This window comes from Pyrus communis, chromosome 12, assembly GCF_041283825.1.
Source record: "Pyrus communis isolate YQ-2024b chromosome 12, ASM4128382v1, whole genome shotgun sequence".
Classification (NCBI taxonomy): Eukaryota; Viridiplantae; Streptophyta; class Magnoliopsida; order Rosales; family Rosaceae; genus Pyrus; species Pyrus communis.
In genome coordinates this window covers 832,072-850,621 of record NC_142576.1, presented here as the reverse complement: position 1 = coordinate 850,621, position 18,550 = coordinate 832,072, and the positions used below count along the sequence as shown (strand labels likewise).

The window sequence follows — 18,550 nt, the reverse complement described above, 5'->3', positions numbered from 1 at the left end:
TTGGTCGAATAACAACTTCAATTGATTACAAGAAGCTGAAATTTCTGGATCAAAAAAAAAAAAAGAAAAAAAAAAGAAAAAAAAAGGGAAGCTGAAATTTCAAACCAGCTTTTGCTTTTGCATTGCCAACCATACAAGACATTGCCATAAACACAGATTACAAATATAGCTTTGCTTTTGCACAAGTGGGCCTAAGTTTTTACTCCAATCGGCCAACACCCCCACCTATATAACCCCCCTCTCATCGATTCAAACTTCCACATATACTCATTGCGATCATTGTACAATCATAAAAAAAGATCTAGGTCAAACTCCTTTCTATTTTCTTTGTTGGGTTACTTTCAAAAGTCAAAAGCCAACTCCATGGCTAGCTCATTGGCCATTTTTGGTGTGCTTATGATCATGGCGTTGGGAATGTTGAGTTATGAGGCTGAGGCTCGTGCCTTTTTTGTCTTTGGAGACTCACTGGTCGACAATGGCAACAACAACTACTTAGCCACCACCGCTCGTGCCGACTCTCCTCCTTACGGCATTGACTATCCCACCGGTCGACCCACCGGCCGTTTCTCCAATGGCTTGAACATTCCTGACTTCATCAGTTACGGTTTTCTTCCATTCTCTTTTTCTTTCCGATTTTTCGGGGTTTTTTCACCTCATTCGCATTTACTGAATTGACCTAATATGTGCGTGTGTGTATATATAGGCCAGCAACTTGGCGCAGAACCTACATTGCCATACTTGAGTCCAGAGCTCACAGGGCAAAAGCTACTAGTTGGTGCAAACTTTGCCTCTGCTGGCATTGGAATTCTCAATGACACTGGGATTCAGTTTGTAAGTTTTTTTTCAAACCAAATAAAGGATAATGCAAGATTAGCTCTTTAGTGCCCAGGCACAAATTGCTAAACGCTAGTTAATTAATTATCTTTGTAAAGTTGTCAACCAACAATTTTTTTTTATTTTTTAACTAGCAATGGATTATATCATATGTGATATTTTCAGATAAATATAATCAGAATGACAAGGCAATTTGAATACTTCCAACAATACCAGCAAAGGCTGTCTTCCCTAATCGGACCTCAACGTACCAAACAACTCGTAAATCAAGCACTCGTCCTCCTCACCGTCGGCGGCAACGATTTTGTCAACAACTACTACCTGGTGCCTTTCTCCGCAAGGTCTCGCCAGTTTGCTCTGCCAGACTATGTCAGATACCTCATTTCCGAGCTCCGAAAACTTCTCTTGGTAACCAATTCTCAGTTAGGCTAAGTTCGATAATGAAATTGGTAGCTAAGCAACAATGTCTCATGTTAATGACTTATTATTATGTGTTGTTTGATCATCCTTGGTGTCATAACTTTACAGAAAATGTATGATCTTGGAGCACGAAGGGTTTTGGTGACGGGGACAGGACCACTAGGCTGTGTGCCGGCCGAATTGGCCATGAGAAGCAGGAACGGAGAATGCTCAGCGGAGCTGCAACGAGCTGCGTCTCTGTACAACCCCCAACTCATTCAGATGCTGAGATCAGTCAACAGCCAACTCGGTTCGGATGTCTTCATTGCTGCAAACACTCAGCAGACCCACAATGACTTCGTCAGCAACCCTCAAGCTTTTGGTAAATAAATTATACACACACATATATCAATCTTATGACCATGGTGTAATATCATGATCATGGATTAAGCATTAGTTTGAAAGATTTACATATTCGGGAATCTCCAGATTTACGCTTATTTTCAACCCCACCAAGCATTTTGTCGCTTACTATACCCTTTTGTAGTGTTGGTGACATAACATTGTTTGTTTTAATTTTTATCGTGTAGGATTTTCTACGTCAAAGATTGCATGCTGTGGGCAAGGACCTTACAATGGCTTGGGGCTGTGCACGGTGGCCTCAAACTTGTGCCCGAACCGCAACCAATACGCTTTCTGGGATGCATTTCATCCATCTGAAAAGGCGAACAAAGTGATCGTTCAGAATATTTTGAAAGGGGATGAAAAGTACATGTACCCCATGAACCTCAGCACCATCTTGGCTTTGGATTCCAGGACCTAAGACATATGTTTATCTGTCTTTCCATTTGAAACTATATTTATATGTACTAGATCATGATCTGTGTTAAATGCGAGTACTAGCTGCCATTGATGTTTGTGTCCGTGCTGGGAAGTCTAGTGATTAAAAACTGATTGGAGCTTCCCAATTGCTTTGTAGTTCTTGTAATGGTTGATGGGAAAGATTTTTCCCAAGGTGACAATGTCAAACTTTCCAAGTTATGTGCAATCACCTTTAATTTCCATTCAGTCTTTTTGTTCATTGGGTTTAGCTTGAAATTTGCTGATCTTGGTTTATTGTAGCTATTGAACATAACCTTTGGGCACGACCATTTCTTCGTGTTACATGGATGTGATTTGTCTACTCTCTTTCTAGAATACCACTTAAAAGTTCGTTTTTGTGGGTGTAATTTAAGAGTTAGTGGAGAATTTTTTTTTCGTTATACTCGAGTGACATTCTAATTAGCGTAATCTAAATTATGGAAAAGGAGAAGCATTCCCTTCTCCTCTTCTGTAATTGGTCTAATATCCTAATAAATACTATAATGCGTTGGGTTTTCACTCATGTATCCTGAGTTCAAATTTTTTATACTTTAAATTATTGTAATAGTTTCGAACTTCCTCTCTCTCTCCTTAATAATAATTTTTTTACAAAAAATGTTGTTGTAACAAACTTTGACTACGCAAAAGTGTATGTCATTGAATAATTAAGCTCGGTTAAACTTTTTCTCTTCCAAGCTGCAAGACTTTCCAGTTTCCCGAGAAATTTGCGCTGGTTGCTCTAGCTAGCTTTTTAGGACCACTTGCTTCACTGCCATGGCCAACCAATTTAATGCATGTCACATACTTCTTGTTGGAGCGCCACGTTTCGAGCACTTCATATCTTTATTATAGGATTTGTATCCTCTCCGAATTCTCTTCTTGGGGTCTCGGAGATCAATGCATAATGACTGTTCATCAAATATCGTGCGATCATAATTAAATATATTTTTTATATTTTTCAAAGTAAAACAGTCTCGTTTTGAGTAAAAAATATTTAATTGTGGCCGCACGATCTTTGATGAACGATTCTTGTGCATTGATCTCCGGAATCTCCAAGGAGGAAATCCAGAGAGGATCCAAATCCTTTATTATATCCTACCTAATACAATCAAATATCCGTCCAATTAACATTCCCCTGATTAATTTTCAATAGTTTTACAACAAAATAATGATGTTTGTGAATAAGTTTTTTGTTTTAGGATCTGTTTGGAATTGTTTTTAAAATAACTAAAAGTTATTTTAAATTAGTAAAATAGATTCTGAACATATTTAGTAGAAAAAAATTAAAATGCTTCTAGGTTCAAAAAATCACTTCAATTCTTCTAAGCATAACTTCTTTATAAATAAGTAGTTTCAAACGAACTATCAATTAAGAGATATTAAAGATATGAAGAAGAGGCAAACTAAAGACTAGAGTATGTTTTCTAATGTTTGTGCCTACATTTCTCTTCTAGCTAGGTGGAGAGAACAATATTGATCGCCCGAGTACTCTTCTCATTTTGTTCGAAGTCAAGGCACCTCCTTCATGGAAGACGGACTTCGATATTGATGATGATGTTGCCTCTCTAAACTCTTTTAAGTGGGTTCACTCTGAATCCCACCCTCATTACGTGATAAGTGGTTTGAAAAGAGACTTCTTTCCTCTCCTCAGACGTACCTCCCACTTCAAACTAACCACTACGAAGTTGCTCAAGGGTTAATAAAAGCCTAGCTGACAAAATTAACTCCATGCACGTACTGCGCATGCCCTATATAGTTTGCTTTATATGAATTCTCAGTTTACAGTTTACACTGCAATATATATCGATCCTGACCAAATCACATAATTAAGTGTATCAATGGCTGCAGCCTCTTCAGCCAGTTGGTGATTGAATTATTACTTAATAAAATCGATTAGGTCAGGAATAAGCATGCTCATTTTCTATTGGTCGATCCTGACCAACACAAGGCAAATGCATGCAGTTTTCATCAGCAACCCCCAAGCATTTGGTACTAATTCATGAATTTAATTGGTTTTTGTCTTTAAAAGATGATACGTTGACTACTTTTCAAATGACTAAAAATGTTTTTTGATAACCAAAAAATTCTTCTGATTGCAAAAGTTGAAAGTGCTTATGGAAGAAAGAAACACATGTAGGGCTGGTTTGGTATTACTGTGCTTTGAAAAAAAACTATTTCTGCAGTGCTGTGAGAATAAGCAGCTGTGAAATAAAGTAATAGAGTGTTTGGTAAACTTTTTTGTAAAAGTGTTTTTGAAAAAAAAAAAAAAAGCAGTATTATAGTGTTTGGTAAACTTTTATGTAAAACAGATGTGCAAAAAAGCCGGTTTTTCAAAGCTGGGTTTTGCAACTTTTTGTTTTTGGCTTTTTTTCACCCAAAACTGTGAAAGAAAGTTGAAGCTGAATGTTTACCAAACACAAAAATAGCTCTCAGCTTTTTTTGATACCAGTTTTTTTTAGAATCACCTCAGTACCAAACTAGGCCGTAATTACGTACTTCGTGAAGCATGATGCTTCTTAAGGAAACTCCTTCATGTTCTTTTTCAAGCAACACTAGGATTTTAACAAAAATGTCAACATGTTTCTATAAAGCACTTCTAGCTAAAAACAAATTACATTGGAAATTGTTATTGATTCACTCATGTTATAACACATGCATCTATTTATTCTTACAAAATCCCAAATTTGAAACACATTAAACACATTGTTCACTCATTTTCTAACGCGTGGTTGTGCATTCACTGCAGGGTTTACCACATCGAAGGTAGCATGTTGTGGGCAAGGACCCTACAATGGACAAGGTCTCTGCACATTTCTGTCCAATTTGACCCCAAATAGAAACCTGCTTGCGTTTTGGGATGCCTTCCATCCATCTGAAAAAGGCTAATAGAATTTACGCAGAGATGATCACGACGGGCTCAACTCACTATACGAGCCCCATGAACCTCAGTACCATAATGGCCTTGGACTCCACCATATGACCTGAAAGAATATATATGTATGTATGTGTGTATGTATGTATATATTACATATGCATGTGTTTTTCTAATTTTGTTGGACAAATTTAAGTCATTGCTTAACTATTATTAGTATATGCCCACACACAAGCTGAACTGGACATGAGATAGATTGCATGGCCCGGCGGGTGGCTCCATATGTGGTAATAGTTACAACGGTTATTATGCGCAAGTGTTAATTTGAATTTTGCACTTTAGAAGGGAACACAGATAAATAATATAGATGAATATGGTCCCTTTTTTGTATAACAGAACCAAGCTTGACTCATACCGGACTCCCAAAGCTTAAATTCTTGGTGCATGTATATCAAGTTAACACAGGTGGTGTTAATTGTTGTAGTATTTGTCCATTAATCAGGTGCATTGCAGAGGGTGGGCTTCTGGCCAATCTAGAGATTTTTGAGGTACGAGGCGATGCAAAAAAAATGTGCCCTAATTTTATATAAGAAAAATATTTGTTTTCACATATAAGACATCGATAAAATTATACTTATAAAAACACTTCAAACTAGATAATTTAGAAACACAGAAAAACTAATTTATTTTGTATCGTGAGAAGGAAACAAAAAAACTCCGGGTTTACAAGTAGATAAATATGAGTTTTATTTTCCATCTGAACTTTTAAGTGTTTTTGTGTAAATTGTGAGATGTTTTTTCTTATTTACTAATCTTGTCAATACGGGACTAAAAAAATAATGATGTTTTTGAGTGTTTAATTGATATATATATATATATATATATATATATATATATGTAATAAATGGGTACTAAATTAAACTTTTTGATGACACGTTATATAATTTGCAAATTTGGTCTGAAAATTTGGTCAATGCATTACTCTTCGTTGAAGATTATACTTGAATTGGAACAAATGTTTAAAAATAACAACTCACATAACAACTAGCTACTAATTAGAAATAAATTAACAACCAAACAAAAATTCGTAAAAATTGAAAAGAATAAACATGCACTTAGAATTTTGAATTTAAGACCTCTCGTTAATTTTAAACATAAAAACCCAATGATTCTAATTAAATTTCTTGATCATTTAGCCAAATTTTATATATTTATACTCTTATGAAAAGAAATTTGTAAAAATTGAAAAGTAAATAAGCACCAAATATTTAAAAATAACAACCCACATAATTACTAACTAAATTAATTTCAAACAGCAAAACCATCGGTTCTAGTTAAATTTCTTTGCCATTGAACTAAATTTTGTAAATTTATACTCTAATGAAAACATATATAAATATATTACCCTAATAATTTTGGTGTCCCCAATTATTTTGGATCTGCCAACCAGAAATGTTCTCTACCAGCGTGTCCAAAAAGCAAGGACACCTGCTCCTTATGTCGGGGGGGTTGCATAGCTCTGCAAGCAATGCTTCCCCATTTTGGCTGCACTTGGAACTTCACTCTATACTGATCAAATCTGAATGTGTTTCGTCTTACAGGTTGCTGAAGAGCTTGATGAACTGCTCTCATGTGTCAAGCTAGAAAAAGGAAATACAGAGTTCTGGAAGCGTCGTTTCATGGGAGTAGGCTTCGGTACTGATCAAGAAAAGGCCGAAGATGTTTCGGATAGTGTCACCGTTGATGTTGCATAAGATGTGGAAAATGACGAAGCTGAAGCTGATGATGACGACGACGAAGATGATGATGATGATGATGAGGATGATGATGATGATGATGATGATGAGAACTACCCACAATTGCGGATTGTGCCGTGATTTTGCGTGCGGCAGTAACCAGTAAGGGCTCCTCTGCCGTCAGCTTTCTTGAAGATCGTACAGACTACGCATAGTCTTGGTTATGTATACGGCAGGTAAGACCATGCTTAGTAAGTTGAGTATGACAAAACTGAAAACAAAACAGAAACTGGAGATGATGTAGGTGTTCACGTTCATGATCTAAAACACGTTCATCCACACAAATTATCGCTTGCCAGAGAGATTTGATTCTACATTTTGGAGGTCTTGTTTACATCATTTTTTCTTCTCTTCCGTTGCAGTCCCCTTTACGATGAAATCATCTCTCTGTGTCTTGACCTCGGGGAGCTAGATGCAGCCGTTGCAATTGTTGCAGACATGGTGACGACTGGAATCACAGTCCAATACGAGACATTGGACCAGGTGATTTCTGCTAAGCGGATGACCTGATTGTACTGTCAAAGGTAGTTGCAATGCAAGGGTTAGAATTTGTTACAGTTCTCCCTTGCTGTGTAATTAAACCTAAATTTTGCCCACTTAGCAGTGGAAGTAATTGACGGCGAGCCTTGCTGCAACGGAAAAGTTGCTGTTTTGCAATCGAAAAGTTACGAGTTAGAGTTGTGGAAACAATCTCTTTATAAAGTAAGAGTACGTAAGACAACAAGGGTACAACTACGTACGACAGATATTCCATTTCCGACTCTCAATAAGCAGGAAGCCTTGTTAGCTTGGGGTTTCGTATTTCAGTAGTGGTAGTAATTATTTTCTGTACTCATTGACTGTTAGCTTAAAAGGCAGTCAAATTCAGTTGTCTTGGTGCATAAGACATATGATTGATGCTTGATCTTAAAGCAAGCCAATGAAAATGTAACTTCAAAGAGAGAACACAATCTAATGCAGCCATTATGTTGTTTAATGAGCCGGCCGGGACCCGTCCCCGGAGTAAAGGAACTTGTGTTAGAACCGGAGCGTGGAAATCATTTTTTGATGAAAAATTAAGTTAATAAAAGAGTCTTTTAATGAAAAGAGTTTGGTCTGAGTTTGCTTTAATGAAAAATTATTCTATAACTTTATTTTTCATGAAAATGGGTTAAGTTTATTTAATAAGAACGGTCATTCAAACATGACTCATTTAACGAAATTCTAACAGTTGACAAAAGGATCATAACTGCATTTTTCAAAGAGTTAAGAGACCAATAATCTTAAATTTTTAGTTGAAAGACCATTGCTTCAATTAAGTTTAAATTGAGAAACCATTTTATACAATTTTATCTACATTTTACTCTCGTATTTTAGTCATGTAGAAGGGTAAACACGACGTTATATTTGGAATTGGATCTGCTCCGGACCTTAGTGTCCGAAGCCTAGGGATCAATTCATCTGGACTGCACAAATTCAATCCAACGGTTCTCATTAACTCATTTTCCTAGCCCACCACACAAAATCAACTGCTCTGATTTCTTTTACACACCAATTAACAGCCCAGATGAATTAATCTTTAGGCTCCGAACACTAAGGTCCAGAGCGGATCCAATTCTATTATATTTATCCTTATTCATGAATTGACCCCAAGGATGTCTTTCTTTTTCGAAAGTACTCCAAAATTGCTAATTAGTCCTTTTGCAGTTAAGGACATATTTGTCCTAATGGAGTTGTGTGCACCCACTCCGCTCAGTCGTTTAGTCAGGCACTGATAACAACCGCCTTCAGACCCACACACAGCGGAAACGGCTCGCTCGCGATCTCCTTCCTTCCCACCTAAAAAAAAAAAAAAAAAAGGCACTCACCCGCAAACTCCGTCAGCCAAAAGCGCTGGCCAAAAAAGCTGCTTAAACTCAAAGCAGAATGCGACGATGCTGCTTTCCTTTCTAATCTAAAGCTTCTACTCTGAAAGCTTCAGTTTTTACTCAGATCTTACTGTAGGAGAGACTTCAGCCATGGCTGTTCCTGTTGAAGAAGCCATTGCCGCTCTATCCACCTTCTCACTCGAGGTCCGAAAAATGGCTTTAATTTTGGTTGAATTCACATTAATTTGATTTAATTGTGTTTATTCTGATTTTTTTATTTATTTATAATTTTATTTAATTTTGGTTGAATGTAGGATGAACAAGCAGAGGTTCAAGGACCGGGAATTTGGGTTTCGACTGATAGCGGCGCAACGGATAGTCCCATCGGTGCGTTTTTCGTTTCTTTTGTTGGAATTGGAATTGTTTTTGGTGTTGATTTGGAAGTCTTGAGTGAAGTGGTTGATATTATGAACTACATTTAACTTTTTTTTTTCCAATTAAAGCAACTGTCTTGAAGTTTAATTGTTGTTATTTACATTTTGTAGAGTATAGCGATGTTTCCGCTTATCGCCTGTCGTTGACAGAAGACACAAAAGCTCTCAATCAGCTGGTACATACTTATTTGTTGCAATTTTTGTCTTTGAATCGATTTTCGGTGTAAATGTAGACACAAAGAAGCATTTTGGCTACATTTTTGTACTCATTTTCGGATGCATCTGAATGTTGTCTTTGATTGTGTTTTCGATAAAAATTGCAACTTATGCAGAATGCTCTTATTCAAGAGGGAAAGGAGATGGGATCAGTGCTTTATACGTATCGCAGTTGTGTCAAAGCACTTCCTCAGGTTAAGCTCTTCCTTCAAGTTGTCACCGATACAAGCTAGCATTGTTTCGGAAAATCTTTATAAATGGTTGAGCTGACTTGTCTCTAACGTGTGTGTATGTATCTTTTGTGGCAGCTTCCTGATAATATGAAACAAAGTCAAGCTGACTTGTATCTAGAAACATATCAAGTTTTGGACTTGGAAATGAGCCGTTTGCGTGAAATACAACGATGGCAAGCATCAGCTGCCGCAAAGGTATTAGCTTTTTCAAACCTCAATTTACACACTTTCTTTGTTATCCTTGATTTGAAATTTCACTGTGGCATGGATGTTTTTGTACAGCTAGCTGCAGATATGCAACGGTTTTCTAGGCCTGAGCGACGCATTAATGGCCCCACAGTAACTCATCTCTGGTATGCAATAACATTTCCGAAACATTTTCTTTCTTTAGTTTTGGCGTGTGTCAATGTGGGTCCCACTAATTTGTTCATGCTCCAGGTCCATGTTGAAGTTACTTGACACTCTGGTGCAACTTGATCATCTCAAAAATGCCAAAGCAAGCATACCGAATGATTTCTCTTGGTATAAAAGGTAAGACAATTATTACCATTCTATATCTTTTTTTTACTGTACCTTTGACATGGCATGTAATCCATGATTAGTTCTCTTATTTGGCTTACTGTGAGTTTTTCAGGACATTCACACAAGTAAGTGTACAGTGGCATGATACTGATACGATGAGAGAGGAGCTAGATGACTTACAGGTGTGACTGTGGTCTCCTTCACTAGCTTCATGATATGCAGATTTAGATGGATGCATAATATCACTGTACATGTTGCTGCAGATTTTCCTTAGCACAAGGTGGGCTATCTTATTGAATTTGCATGTGGAGATGTTCCGCGTGAACAAGTATCCTGTGTACCGGAGGCATTGGACTCATTTTGTTAGACATTACAATTCTATATGAAATGAGTAGAAGAAGTGACGACTGATACTTTCAACTCTACTCTTTTCACTTAATTGGAGCTACTAATTTTGTTCACCTTGTCCAAAAATTATAGTGATCTGCCTTTTCTTGTTATTGTCAATTTGTTACATTTGCAATTGGTGATACAGTGTGCTATGAGTTCCTTGACACAATACAGTGTAGAAGACATCCTTCAAGTTCTCATAGTCTTTGCTGTTGAGTCATTAGAGCTGGATTTTGCACTTCTGTTCCCAGAGCGGCATATTCTTCTACGTGTTTTGCCAATTCTTGTTGTTTTAGCAACATCATCGGAAAAGGATAGCGAGTCTTTGTACAAGAGAGTGAAAATCAACAGACTGATCAATATATTTAAGGTAATATATAGTTGTAATGATTTTCAAAGTTCAGAAATTAAAAAGTTATCTGCACTCTCACCTAAAGGCTTCTATTTGTTTCTTTGTTATTTGTCTTCCAGAATGATCCAGTAATTCCTGCATTTCCAGATCTTCATCTTTCTCCTGTTGCAATCATGAAAGAATTGTCAATATACTTCCAGAAGTTTTCCACCCAAACTCGTCTTCTTAGTCTTCCCTCACCTCATGAGCTTCCATCCCGCGAGGCACAAGAATATCCTTTGATTTTTTTTCATTATTTATTAAAAGTAAAATTGTGTTTTTATATTGGGAATTTAGCATCACTAAGTTGTATAAGAAAAATTATTTTCATTAATGCAAGTGAATCCACTTTTCTAAAGCTTGTGTTTTTGACCACAGCTAGATGGAACATTAGACTGCTGACTCAACTCTTACATTGTTATAGAAGTCTACTAGTAGTCTGATTATCTTTTATTGGGCACATGGGTATTTGCTTCGTTACCGAATCTAACTGCAACTTTATAGTTTTGTCTTGTTTAGTGTCTTTGAGATTTGCACAAAATCTCGTTGTTGGTGCATCTATTCAGTGAAGCCTTGACATGTTATACTTATCAGAGACATTATCTAATCATCAATCAAATTGGATCCATCCGTGCAGAGCATGATGACTTTGCAATTCGTTTTTCTTCCTCCATGAATCAGGTCTCTTCCTTCTACTCCTCAGTCCTTCATCTCCACAAAATAAAAGTAAACCTGTATTATGAATATGAATTATTTTCGGCCCTCTTATGTAATTTTCTGAAGTTGCTCCTTCTGCTTTATGTAGTTATTGTTGTTGAAGGCAACAGACAATCCTGATATTGATTGGTGCAAAGAAGTGAAGGGAAACATATATGATATGGTTGTTGAAGGTTTTCAGCTGTTGAGTAGATGGACTGCACGCATTTGGGAACAATGTGCATGGAAGTTTTCTCGTCCCTGCAAGGATATTGTTCCTTCTGAAACACAAGAGGCTTTAGCATCATTTTCTGACTATGAAAAGGTATTGTATCCCATATCTGAAATGTTGTAATTGCATCTATTGATCCCAGACCCAATAATTTGTAAATATTTTTAAGATTTCGGTACAAGATGCTAGTGTGATTAAGAAATTTAAAACCTGTGGGAAAAAAAGGCATAGCACGTAAATAATGAATGGAGGATTGGTAGTCCATCCTATGGTAACAACACATTACTAAAGAATGTGGTCGATGATGTAAATCTTTTTTCGAGGTCCCATTTAGCTTGAGGTAGGCTTTGAAAATTGGGTTGGAGCCTGGATCTCCATGCACATAATAATTTAATGCTTGGTTCTGTTTACTCAATTTTGAAATCGCCGTTTAGGTTATACATGGAAGAAACGTTAATGACCTAAAAGGCTAATGTTAACATACATATCTAACTTATATGTGCATGTCTTAAGTTTATCGATTCAGTTCTTGTCTGCCTAATCGTAGATCGCAACTATTGTGAAATCTCTCATAGGTGGTACGATATAACTATAGTGCAGAGGAAAGGAAAGCACTGGTTGAACTTGTTGGTTACATAAAGAGCATTGGATCACTGATGCAGTGCAACGACACTTTGGTAGCTGATGCTTTATGGGAGACAATTCATGCAGAGGTCCAGGATTTTGTTCAAAATACATTGGCCACTATGTTGAGGACTACCTTCCGAAAGAAGAAGGACCTATCTAGGTGGGACTTTAAGTTTGTTTAATATGATTTTTTCTTGGGTCTCTTACTGGAAAAGAGTTCTTAGTGGACTGGTTCATTGCTTTTGTATTGTTTTCTTTCTCTTTTATAGCATCAGTCAGTTTACCATAACAAAAATTGAAATACCTTATTAATGTAATATAAATTTTTGGTGCAATTTTTTCATTTTGCTTATAAGTTTCATTCAATTCAGGATCCTTTCTGATATGCGGACTCTTTCAGCAGACTGGATGGCAAATACTAGCAAGTCTGAGTCTGGATCCCTACAACAAGGGGGTGATGAAAGCAAAGGAAACTTTTTTTATCCAAGGCCGGTTGCACCAACAGCTGCTCAGGTTTCCTGCATCATCCTACTTCTTTCGTGAAATTTGAGATTTTTTTTTATTATCAGTTAATTAGGGATTTTTTTTCCTTACTTGATATTGCTCTTTGTATTTTGGTTTTTTTCCTTCCATTTGTTCACTGGGAAACAAAATTAATCAGAAACTTCTATGTTGATCCAATTAGTACTTCCCTTGTAATCTGGATCTGCAAAGACCCACATTTATAATGAATAAGTTAAGGGAGCTTTTAATAGTAAATTATTAGCACCTTCAAGTTTTAAGCATATATATAACTCAATCTATTTTGCATGGGTCTTATATGTCTTGCACGTTCCTCTTTTCACCCAATACATAGATGCTCAATTGTAAGCTATTAAAGAAGTAGAGCTTAAATCGAGTTTCAAGTTGTGCTTAATTTTGCAAATTTTGGTAAACTACCAATTAATATATTTTTTTGGTACATTATCATATAATTCTCTCGCCCTAAGATTGAGCTCATTGATCAATTCAGTTTCTTTTTTCAGGCTCACTGCCTGCAGTTCCTGATATATGAGGCAGTGTCTGGTGGTAATCTTAGGAAGCCTGGAGGACTCTTTGGGAATAGTGGGTCTGAGATTCCCGTTAATGATCTAAAACAGTTGGAAACATTCTTTTACAAGCTCAGATTCTTCCTGCATATATTGGACTACTCAGGTATTCCTTCCAACTCTCCTTTCGTCTTACATGCCTTAGTCATAACGCTGCTAAGTCTTATGGCTTACAATCAGAGCTTGTCATTTTATCTGAAACTGATAACATATTGATTTGCTCCTTTCTTAAACTAGAATTTTTACCACTTCTATAAAATTCAGCTTTGTCCTTTTGATTCCGTTGCAGTGACTGTGGCAACTTTGACGGATCTTGGTTTCTTGTGGTTTAGAGAATTTTATTTGGAATCTTCTCGTGTTATTCAGGTAGCACACTATTCCACATAATAACTAGATCTCATTTGAATTGCATAGCATGTTTGACAATAAATGAATTATACTAGCATGTTGAACTTGTATAACAATGCATTCAATAGTTTATTTATTCCCACGCTTTTTTCTTGTATGTTTACAAAGTTGAAAGTGTTTCAGCTGAAAATGATTTTCTGAAGTTGTATTGTACCCTCGGATAGTTCAGCCCATATTTTCTTAGCTTTGTTCGTTCTTAAATTTTATGAAACGTGTTTGTTCTTATTGATCAGTTTCCCATTGAGTGTTCTCTACCCTGGATGTTGGTGGATTACGTGCTGGAGTCGCAGAATGCGGGCATCCTAGAAAGTGTGTTGATGCCATTTGACATCTATAATGATTCAGCTCAGCAAGCACTGGTCTTGCTCAAGCAACGGTTCCTCTATGATGAAATTGAGGCTGAGGTACCTGAATTTTGTTTACTTATAAAAGATATTAGCCAGCACAATTATATTCATGTTTGCCTTAGGTGCTTGTTGCATTGAACTAATACTTAATTCTAGTAGTGTCCTTGTGGCTTCTGTAGGACAGAAAATTTGCATGCTGAATTTGTATCTTGCTTTGAAAAGAATATTTTAATAGTATATTGTATTTGAAATGGTACATTTATGGGTCTCATACAACTGCATGCATGAGAATAGATTGTTGTTTATCTCCTTGCACCATAGTTGATTAATTATTTTCATTTCCCTCTCAGGTGGACCATTGTTTCGATATATTTGTTTCAAAGCTTTGTGATAGTATTTTCACTTATTACAAGAGCTGGGCAGCAAGGTATGTCAACCTCCTTTGGCTTATCAATACCACCAATAGAGTAACCATTTTCATGTGTTAGTTGTCTTATCTTGCAGTGAGCTACTTGATACTTCATTCCTCTTCGCATTGGACAATGGAGAAAAATATTCTGTTGAGCCTATGAGGTTCACTGCCCTACTTAAGATGACCAGAGTGAAGGTAATTTCTAACTTTGATATGTGATTTTCATTAGTTTTCCTATTATAACTGGTTATATTTATGTTTTTCGAATACACGAGTTAAATAAGTATCTCTTTCCTCTACTTAAGAGTGAAAATTTCATTGCCTACAGTTGCTTGGGAGGATGATTGATTTGAGAAGTTTGATTGCTGACCGGATGAACAAAGTTTTCAGAGATAATATTGAGTTTCTATTTGATCGTTTTGAGTCTCAGGATCTGTGCGCTATTGTGGTAAGTAGTTTCACAGTTTTACTTTTGTCTCCTGGATAGTGTAAGCAATCCCATTGTTAACAAATATAACTTTTTGGTTGATAGGAATTAGAAAATCTGTTGGATATCTTAAAACATGCCCATGGGTTGCTATCCAGGGATCTCTCAATAGACTCGTTCAGTATCATGTTGAATGAGATGCAAGAAAACATATCACTTGTGTCATACTGTAGTAGACTTGCTTCCCAGGTTTGGCAATTTTTTCTTTGTCATTGTTACTAAGCTGCTTCGGAACTGTGAATGTTGAGTCTTTTACTTTCTATATTCACTTATTCATTTTGTTTTATTCTAGATTTGGTCAGAGATGCAAAATGATTTCTTGCCAAACTTCATCCTTTGCAATACTACCCAGCGTTTCACCCGATCATCAAAGGTGCCTCTTGTACCTATTCAAAAGCCATCGGTTCCCTCTGCCAAGCCTAATTTCTATTGTGGTACTAAAGTAAGAAATCTTCCTTGCCAAGCCTAATTCCTCATTTGTCATTGTAAGTGCAAACCTTTTGGTTGAGTATATTTTACTGTATTGAATATCAATTGTGTCATGGCAGGACTTAAATGCAGCTCATCAGAGTTTTGCACGGTTGCACAGTGGATTTTTTGGGATGCCCCACATGTTTTCAATTGTTAGGCTTCTAGGGTCTAGATCATTGCCTTGGCTAATTCGAGCACTTCTAGATCATGTATCAAACAAGGTATGTCATGCTATGCAGAAGTCCGTAGCTCATAGACAAGATTCAAATGTAAATATACATGGTTATTTGAAGTTGCACATGTTTCTCTGTTTAATTATTTCCATCATGTTAGAAATTTTCTTTGTTTAATGCATGTTAGCTTTTGATAACATTAACGCCATGTTGATTTTCATGGTCATGTGTGCTTTCAGATAGCTGCGGTGGAACCAATGATAACAGGGCTACAAGAAGCTTTGCCGAAGTCTATTGGATTGCTTCCGTTTGATGGAGGCGTGACAGGTACATAGTGCTATGTTTTGTATGCGTTCTTTGCTAATTAGAAAAACACAAAAATGAATTGACTGGGTCATGACTCATGAATAAAAGTTAATGTTTGAACCTTTTTTGGATATAGCTGTGCTCTTTTGGTCCTTTTATATTAAGTTTTTCTGTGGAATATTGAAGCAATAAGTAGTGCATCTGCAAATAAAGCAACCCCGACCACATGTAATTTTGTCGCAGTGTTTGCGGTATATTCTGATTTTCCTTTGTAATTCTTTAAACCCAGGTTGTATGAGGCTTGTTAAAGAACAACTTAGTTGGGGAACCAAATCACAGCTTAAAAGCGAAGTTCTTCGAGGGATAAAGGAGATTGGAAGTGTGTTATATTGGTTGGGGCTTCTTGATATCGTGTTGGTTAGTGTTTTGAATACTTCAATGATAGCATTAGTTTTGCCATTGCTATGTGATATTAGGCAGGCGTATCCTGATTTTTGCACATCACATTGATTGCTGTTTTAATTGAAATTAATTTGATGGCTGGTTGATCCTTACTTTTACGATCTCAACTGCTTGACAGAGAGAAACAGATACAACACATTTCATGCAAACAGCCCCTTGGTTGGGCTTGCTTCCTGGCGCAGATGGACAAATACTGCATTCTCAAGATGGCGGAGAAAGCCCTATTGTCAACCTCTTCAAATCAGCTACTTCTGTAATTGTGTCAAATCCTGGGTGCCGAAATCCGACTTCCTTCCATACCTTATCAAAACAGGCAGAAGCTGCAGGTGTGCAGTTGCATGTTACTCCTAAAAAGTTCCTGCTTATACTATATAATTATGTAGTTCTTGTAAACTTTCTTTGGAGATTTTTAGATTCACATGCTTTAATTGAAATAAAATGCAGAAACCAGTAATCCTATTTTGGTTCCTGTTTTATTTCTGTTCCGCGTTGATGGTTTCAGATGTCTACTTTCACTGCAGATCTGTTGTACAAGGCTAACATGAATACTGGAAGTGTGTTGGAATACGCCCTAGCATTTACAAGTGCGGCTCTGGACAAATATTGTAGCAAATGGAGTGCTGTTCCAAAAACAGGGTTCATCGACATCACAACGTCAAAGGATTTCTATCGTATATACAGCGGTCTTCAAATTGTAAGATCTGGTGTAACTGGTTTAGTTGTGCTAGAAATCGGAATATTTCTCATCTTTTATTGCTGCTAACTGCTAACATATCGTACTTCTTAAATTGTAGTGGTACCTAGAGGAGTCTGTTCGAGTAACACCAAGCAGTCATGAAGTGCTGGGTGATTCCATAGCTTGGGGTGGTTGCACCATAATATACTTGCTTGGGCAACAGCTACATTTTGAGCTCTTGGATTTTTCATACCAGGTCCTCAACGTTGCTGAAGTGGAGTCTGCATCGATCAGCCAAGCCCACAAGAGTCCTCATTTTGTCCAGGTACAGAAGTTACGCATCATTTTATCCGCTTCCACTAGTCTATAAATTAATTAGTTACTAATGTCTGTGGTCTACCGTTCCCATATTCCATTTGTTGTTTCTAATGTTTACGAATTTCGCATAAACTCTCCGTTCTCGAGTCGTCCTCTGATCAATGATGTCTTTTTGCATGCAAACATGGTATTGGTTTTAAGTTTTAACTTGGTTGTTTGGTTATATGTGGTGAAGGGATGGGACGGTCTGTTAGAAGTAATGAAGAAAGCAAGGAGGCTAAACAATCATGTGTTCAGCATGCTAAAGGCGCGCTGCCCGCTCGAAGACAAGACGGCTTGCGCTATCAAGCAAAGCGGTGCCCCTCTGCATCGGGTCAAGTTCGAGAACACCGTCTCTGCGTTTGAAACTCTTCCGCAGAAAGAGGCCTGAATTGAATTATATAAGTCAGGTCATTTCATTACTGCTTAATGCCTAAGCTGTTCTCTTCCTTTTGGTTTCTGTACTTCCTAAGCACGATTGCATTCGAAGTTATGTAGATAATGCAAGTGGAGCGAGAGAGAGAGAGGGAGAGAGAGCATTGTTTTGAAAAGTTCGTTATGAATTGCATACTCTCAACTTTTACATGCAGACATGGGCTAAGCTAGTCTAATGTAGCATGTCGAAAGCTTTGCTCTCAAGTTTGAATCTCTATTCTCCTATATTGATTAGAATATTATCTTTGTCAAAAGACATGACAAATTTCTTCCGAAGAATGATAGGCTAGGCCCCGCCCGTTGGGTTCAGGCTGTCCCTCTGGAATCCCGATTCTTGTATTCTTTTTGTGAGGATCTCGAGAATCCGTAAATCGTATCTGTTCATCGTATATTGTCCGTTCATCGTATGTTATAATACAAGTGAAGGGACATTGAATAATATACTTTCTTTACATATTATAACAAGTGGTGTACTGATATGTGTGCTAGATATACTGAAAATTTTCTAGCCTAGGCAGTTACTCCTTAGTTTGTGAGTATGGCCGTACGCCTGTACAGCCTAGTTGGTCCGGCCGGCC

The 18,550-nt window shown here is 37.1% G+C and overlaps 2 protein-coding genes across 2 annotated transcripts; both read left to right on the top strand.

Annotated features, from left to right (window-relative positions):
- The first annotated feature begins 179 nt into the window (after window positions 1-179).
- Window positions 180-2,281, top strand: LOC137745798 (GDSL esterase/lipase At5g33370-like). The gene is made up of 5 exons (XM_068485811.2): window positions 180-598; window positions 704-831; window positions 1,000-1,242; window positions 1,363-1,615; window positions 1,824-2,281. The coding sequence occupies exons 1-5, from the start codon at window positions 364-366 to the stop codon at window positions 2,054-2,056; spliced, it is 1,092 nt and encodes a 363-aa protein (XP_068341912.2). The 5' UTR covers window positions 180-363; the 3' UTR covers window positions 2,057-2,281.
- Window positions 2,282-8,478: 6,197 nt separating this feature from the next.
- Window positions 8,479-18,176, top strand: PIR121 (transcription activator). Its single transcript, XM_068484729.2, has 30 exons — window positions 8,479-8,813; window positions 8,924-8,996; window positions 9,155-9,219; window positions 9,376-9,453; window positions 9,568-9,687; window positions 9,775-9,845; window positions 9,931-10,023; window positions 10,127-10,196; window positions 10,278-10,342; window positions 10,579-10,774; window positions 10,876-11,027; window positions 11,383-11,476; window positions 11,601-11,816; window positions 12,299-12,510; window positions 12,722-12,863; window positions 13,376-13,544; window positions 13,728-13,804; window positions 14,080-14,250; window positions 14,544-14,620; window positions 14,698-14,800; window positions 14,934-15,053; window positions 15,138-15,281; window positions 15,385-15,534; window positions 15,641-15,784; window positions 15,976-16,063; window positions 16,332-16,459; window positions 16,623-16,830; window positions 17,026-17,198; window positions 17,299-17,505; window positions 17,734-18,176. The coding sequence occupies exons 1-30, from the start codon at window positions 8,760-8,762 to the stop codon at window positions 17,926-17,928; spliced, it is 3,855 nt and encodes a 1,284-aa protein (XP_068340830.2). The 5' UTR covers window positions 8,479-8,759; the 3' UTR covers window positions 17,929-18,176.
- Window positions 18,177-18,550: the final 374 nt, after the last annotated feature.

Coding starts and splice junctions, on each gene's coding strand:
- LOC137745798 (XM_068485811.2), top strand. CDS start 364: ATGGCTAGCTCATTGGCCATTTTTGGTGTGCTTATGATCATGGCGTTG. Junction 832..999: donor ATGACACTGGGATTCAGTTT/GTAAGTTTTTTT, acceptor TGATATTTTCAG/ATAAATATAATCAGAATGAC. Junction 1,243..1,362: donor AGCTCCGAAAACTTCTCTTG/GTAACCAATTCT, acceptor ATAACTTTACAG/AAAATGTATGATCTTGGAGC.
- PIR121 (XM_068484729.2), top strand. CDS start 8,760: ATGGCTGTTCCTGTTGAAGAAGCCATTGCCGCTCTATCCACCTTCTCA. Junction 10,775..10,875: donor GACTGATCAATATATTTAAG/GTAATATATAGT, acceptor TTTGTCTTCCAG/AATGATCCAGTAATTCCTGC. Junction 11,817..12,298: donor CATTTTCTGACTATGAAAAG/GTATTGTATCCC, acceptor AATCTCTCATAG/GTGGTACGATATAACTATAG.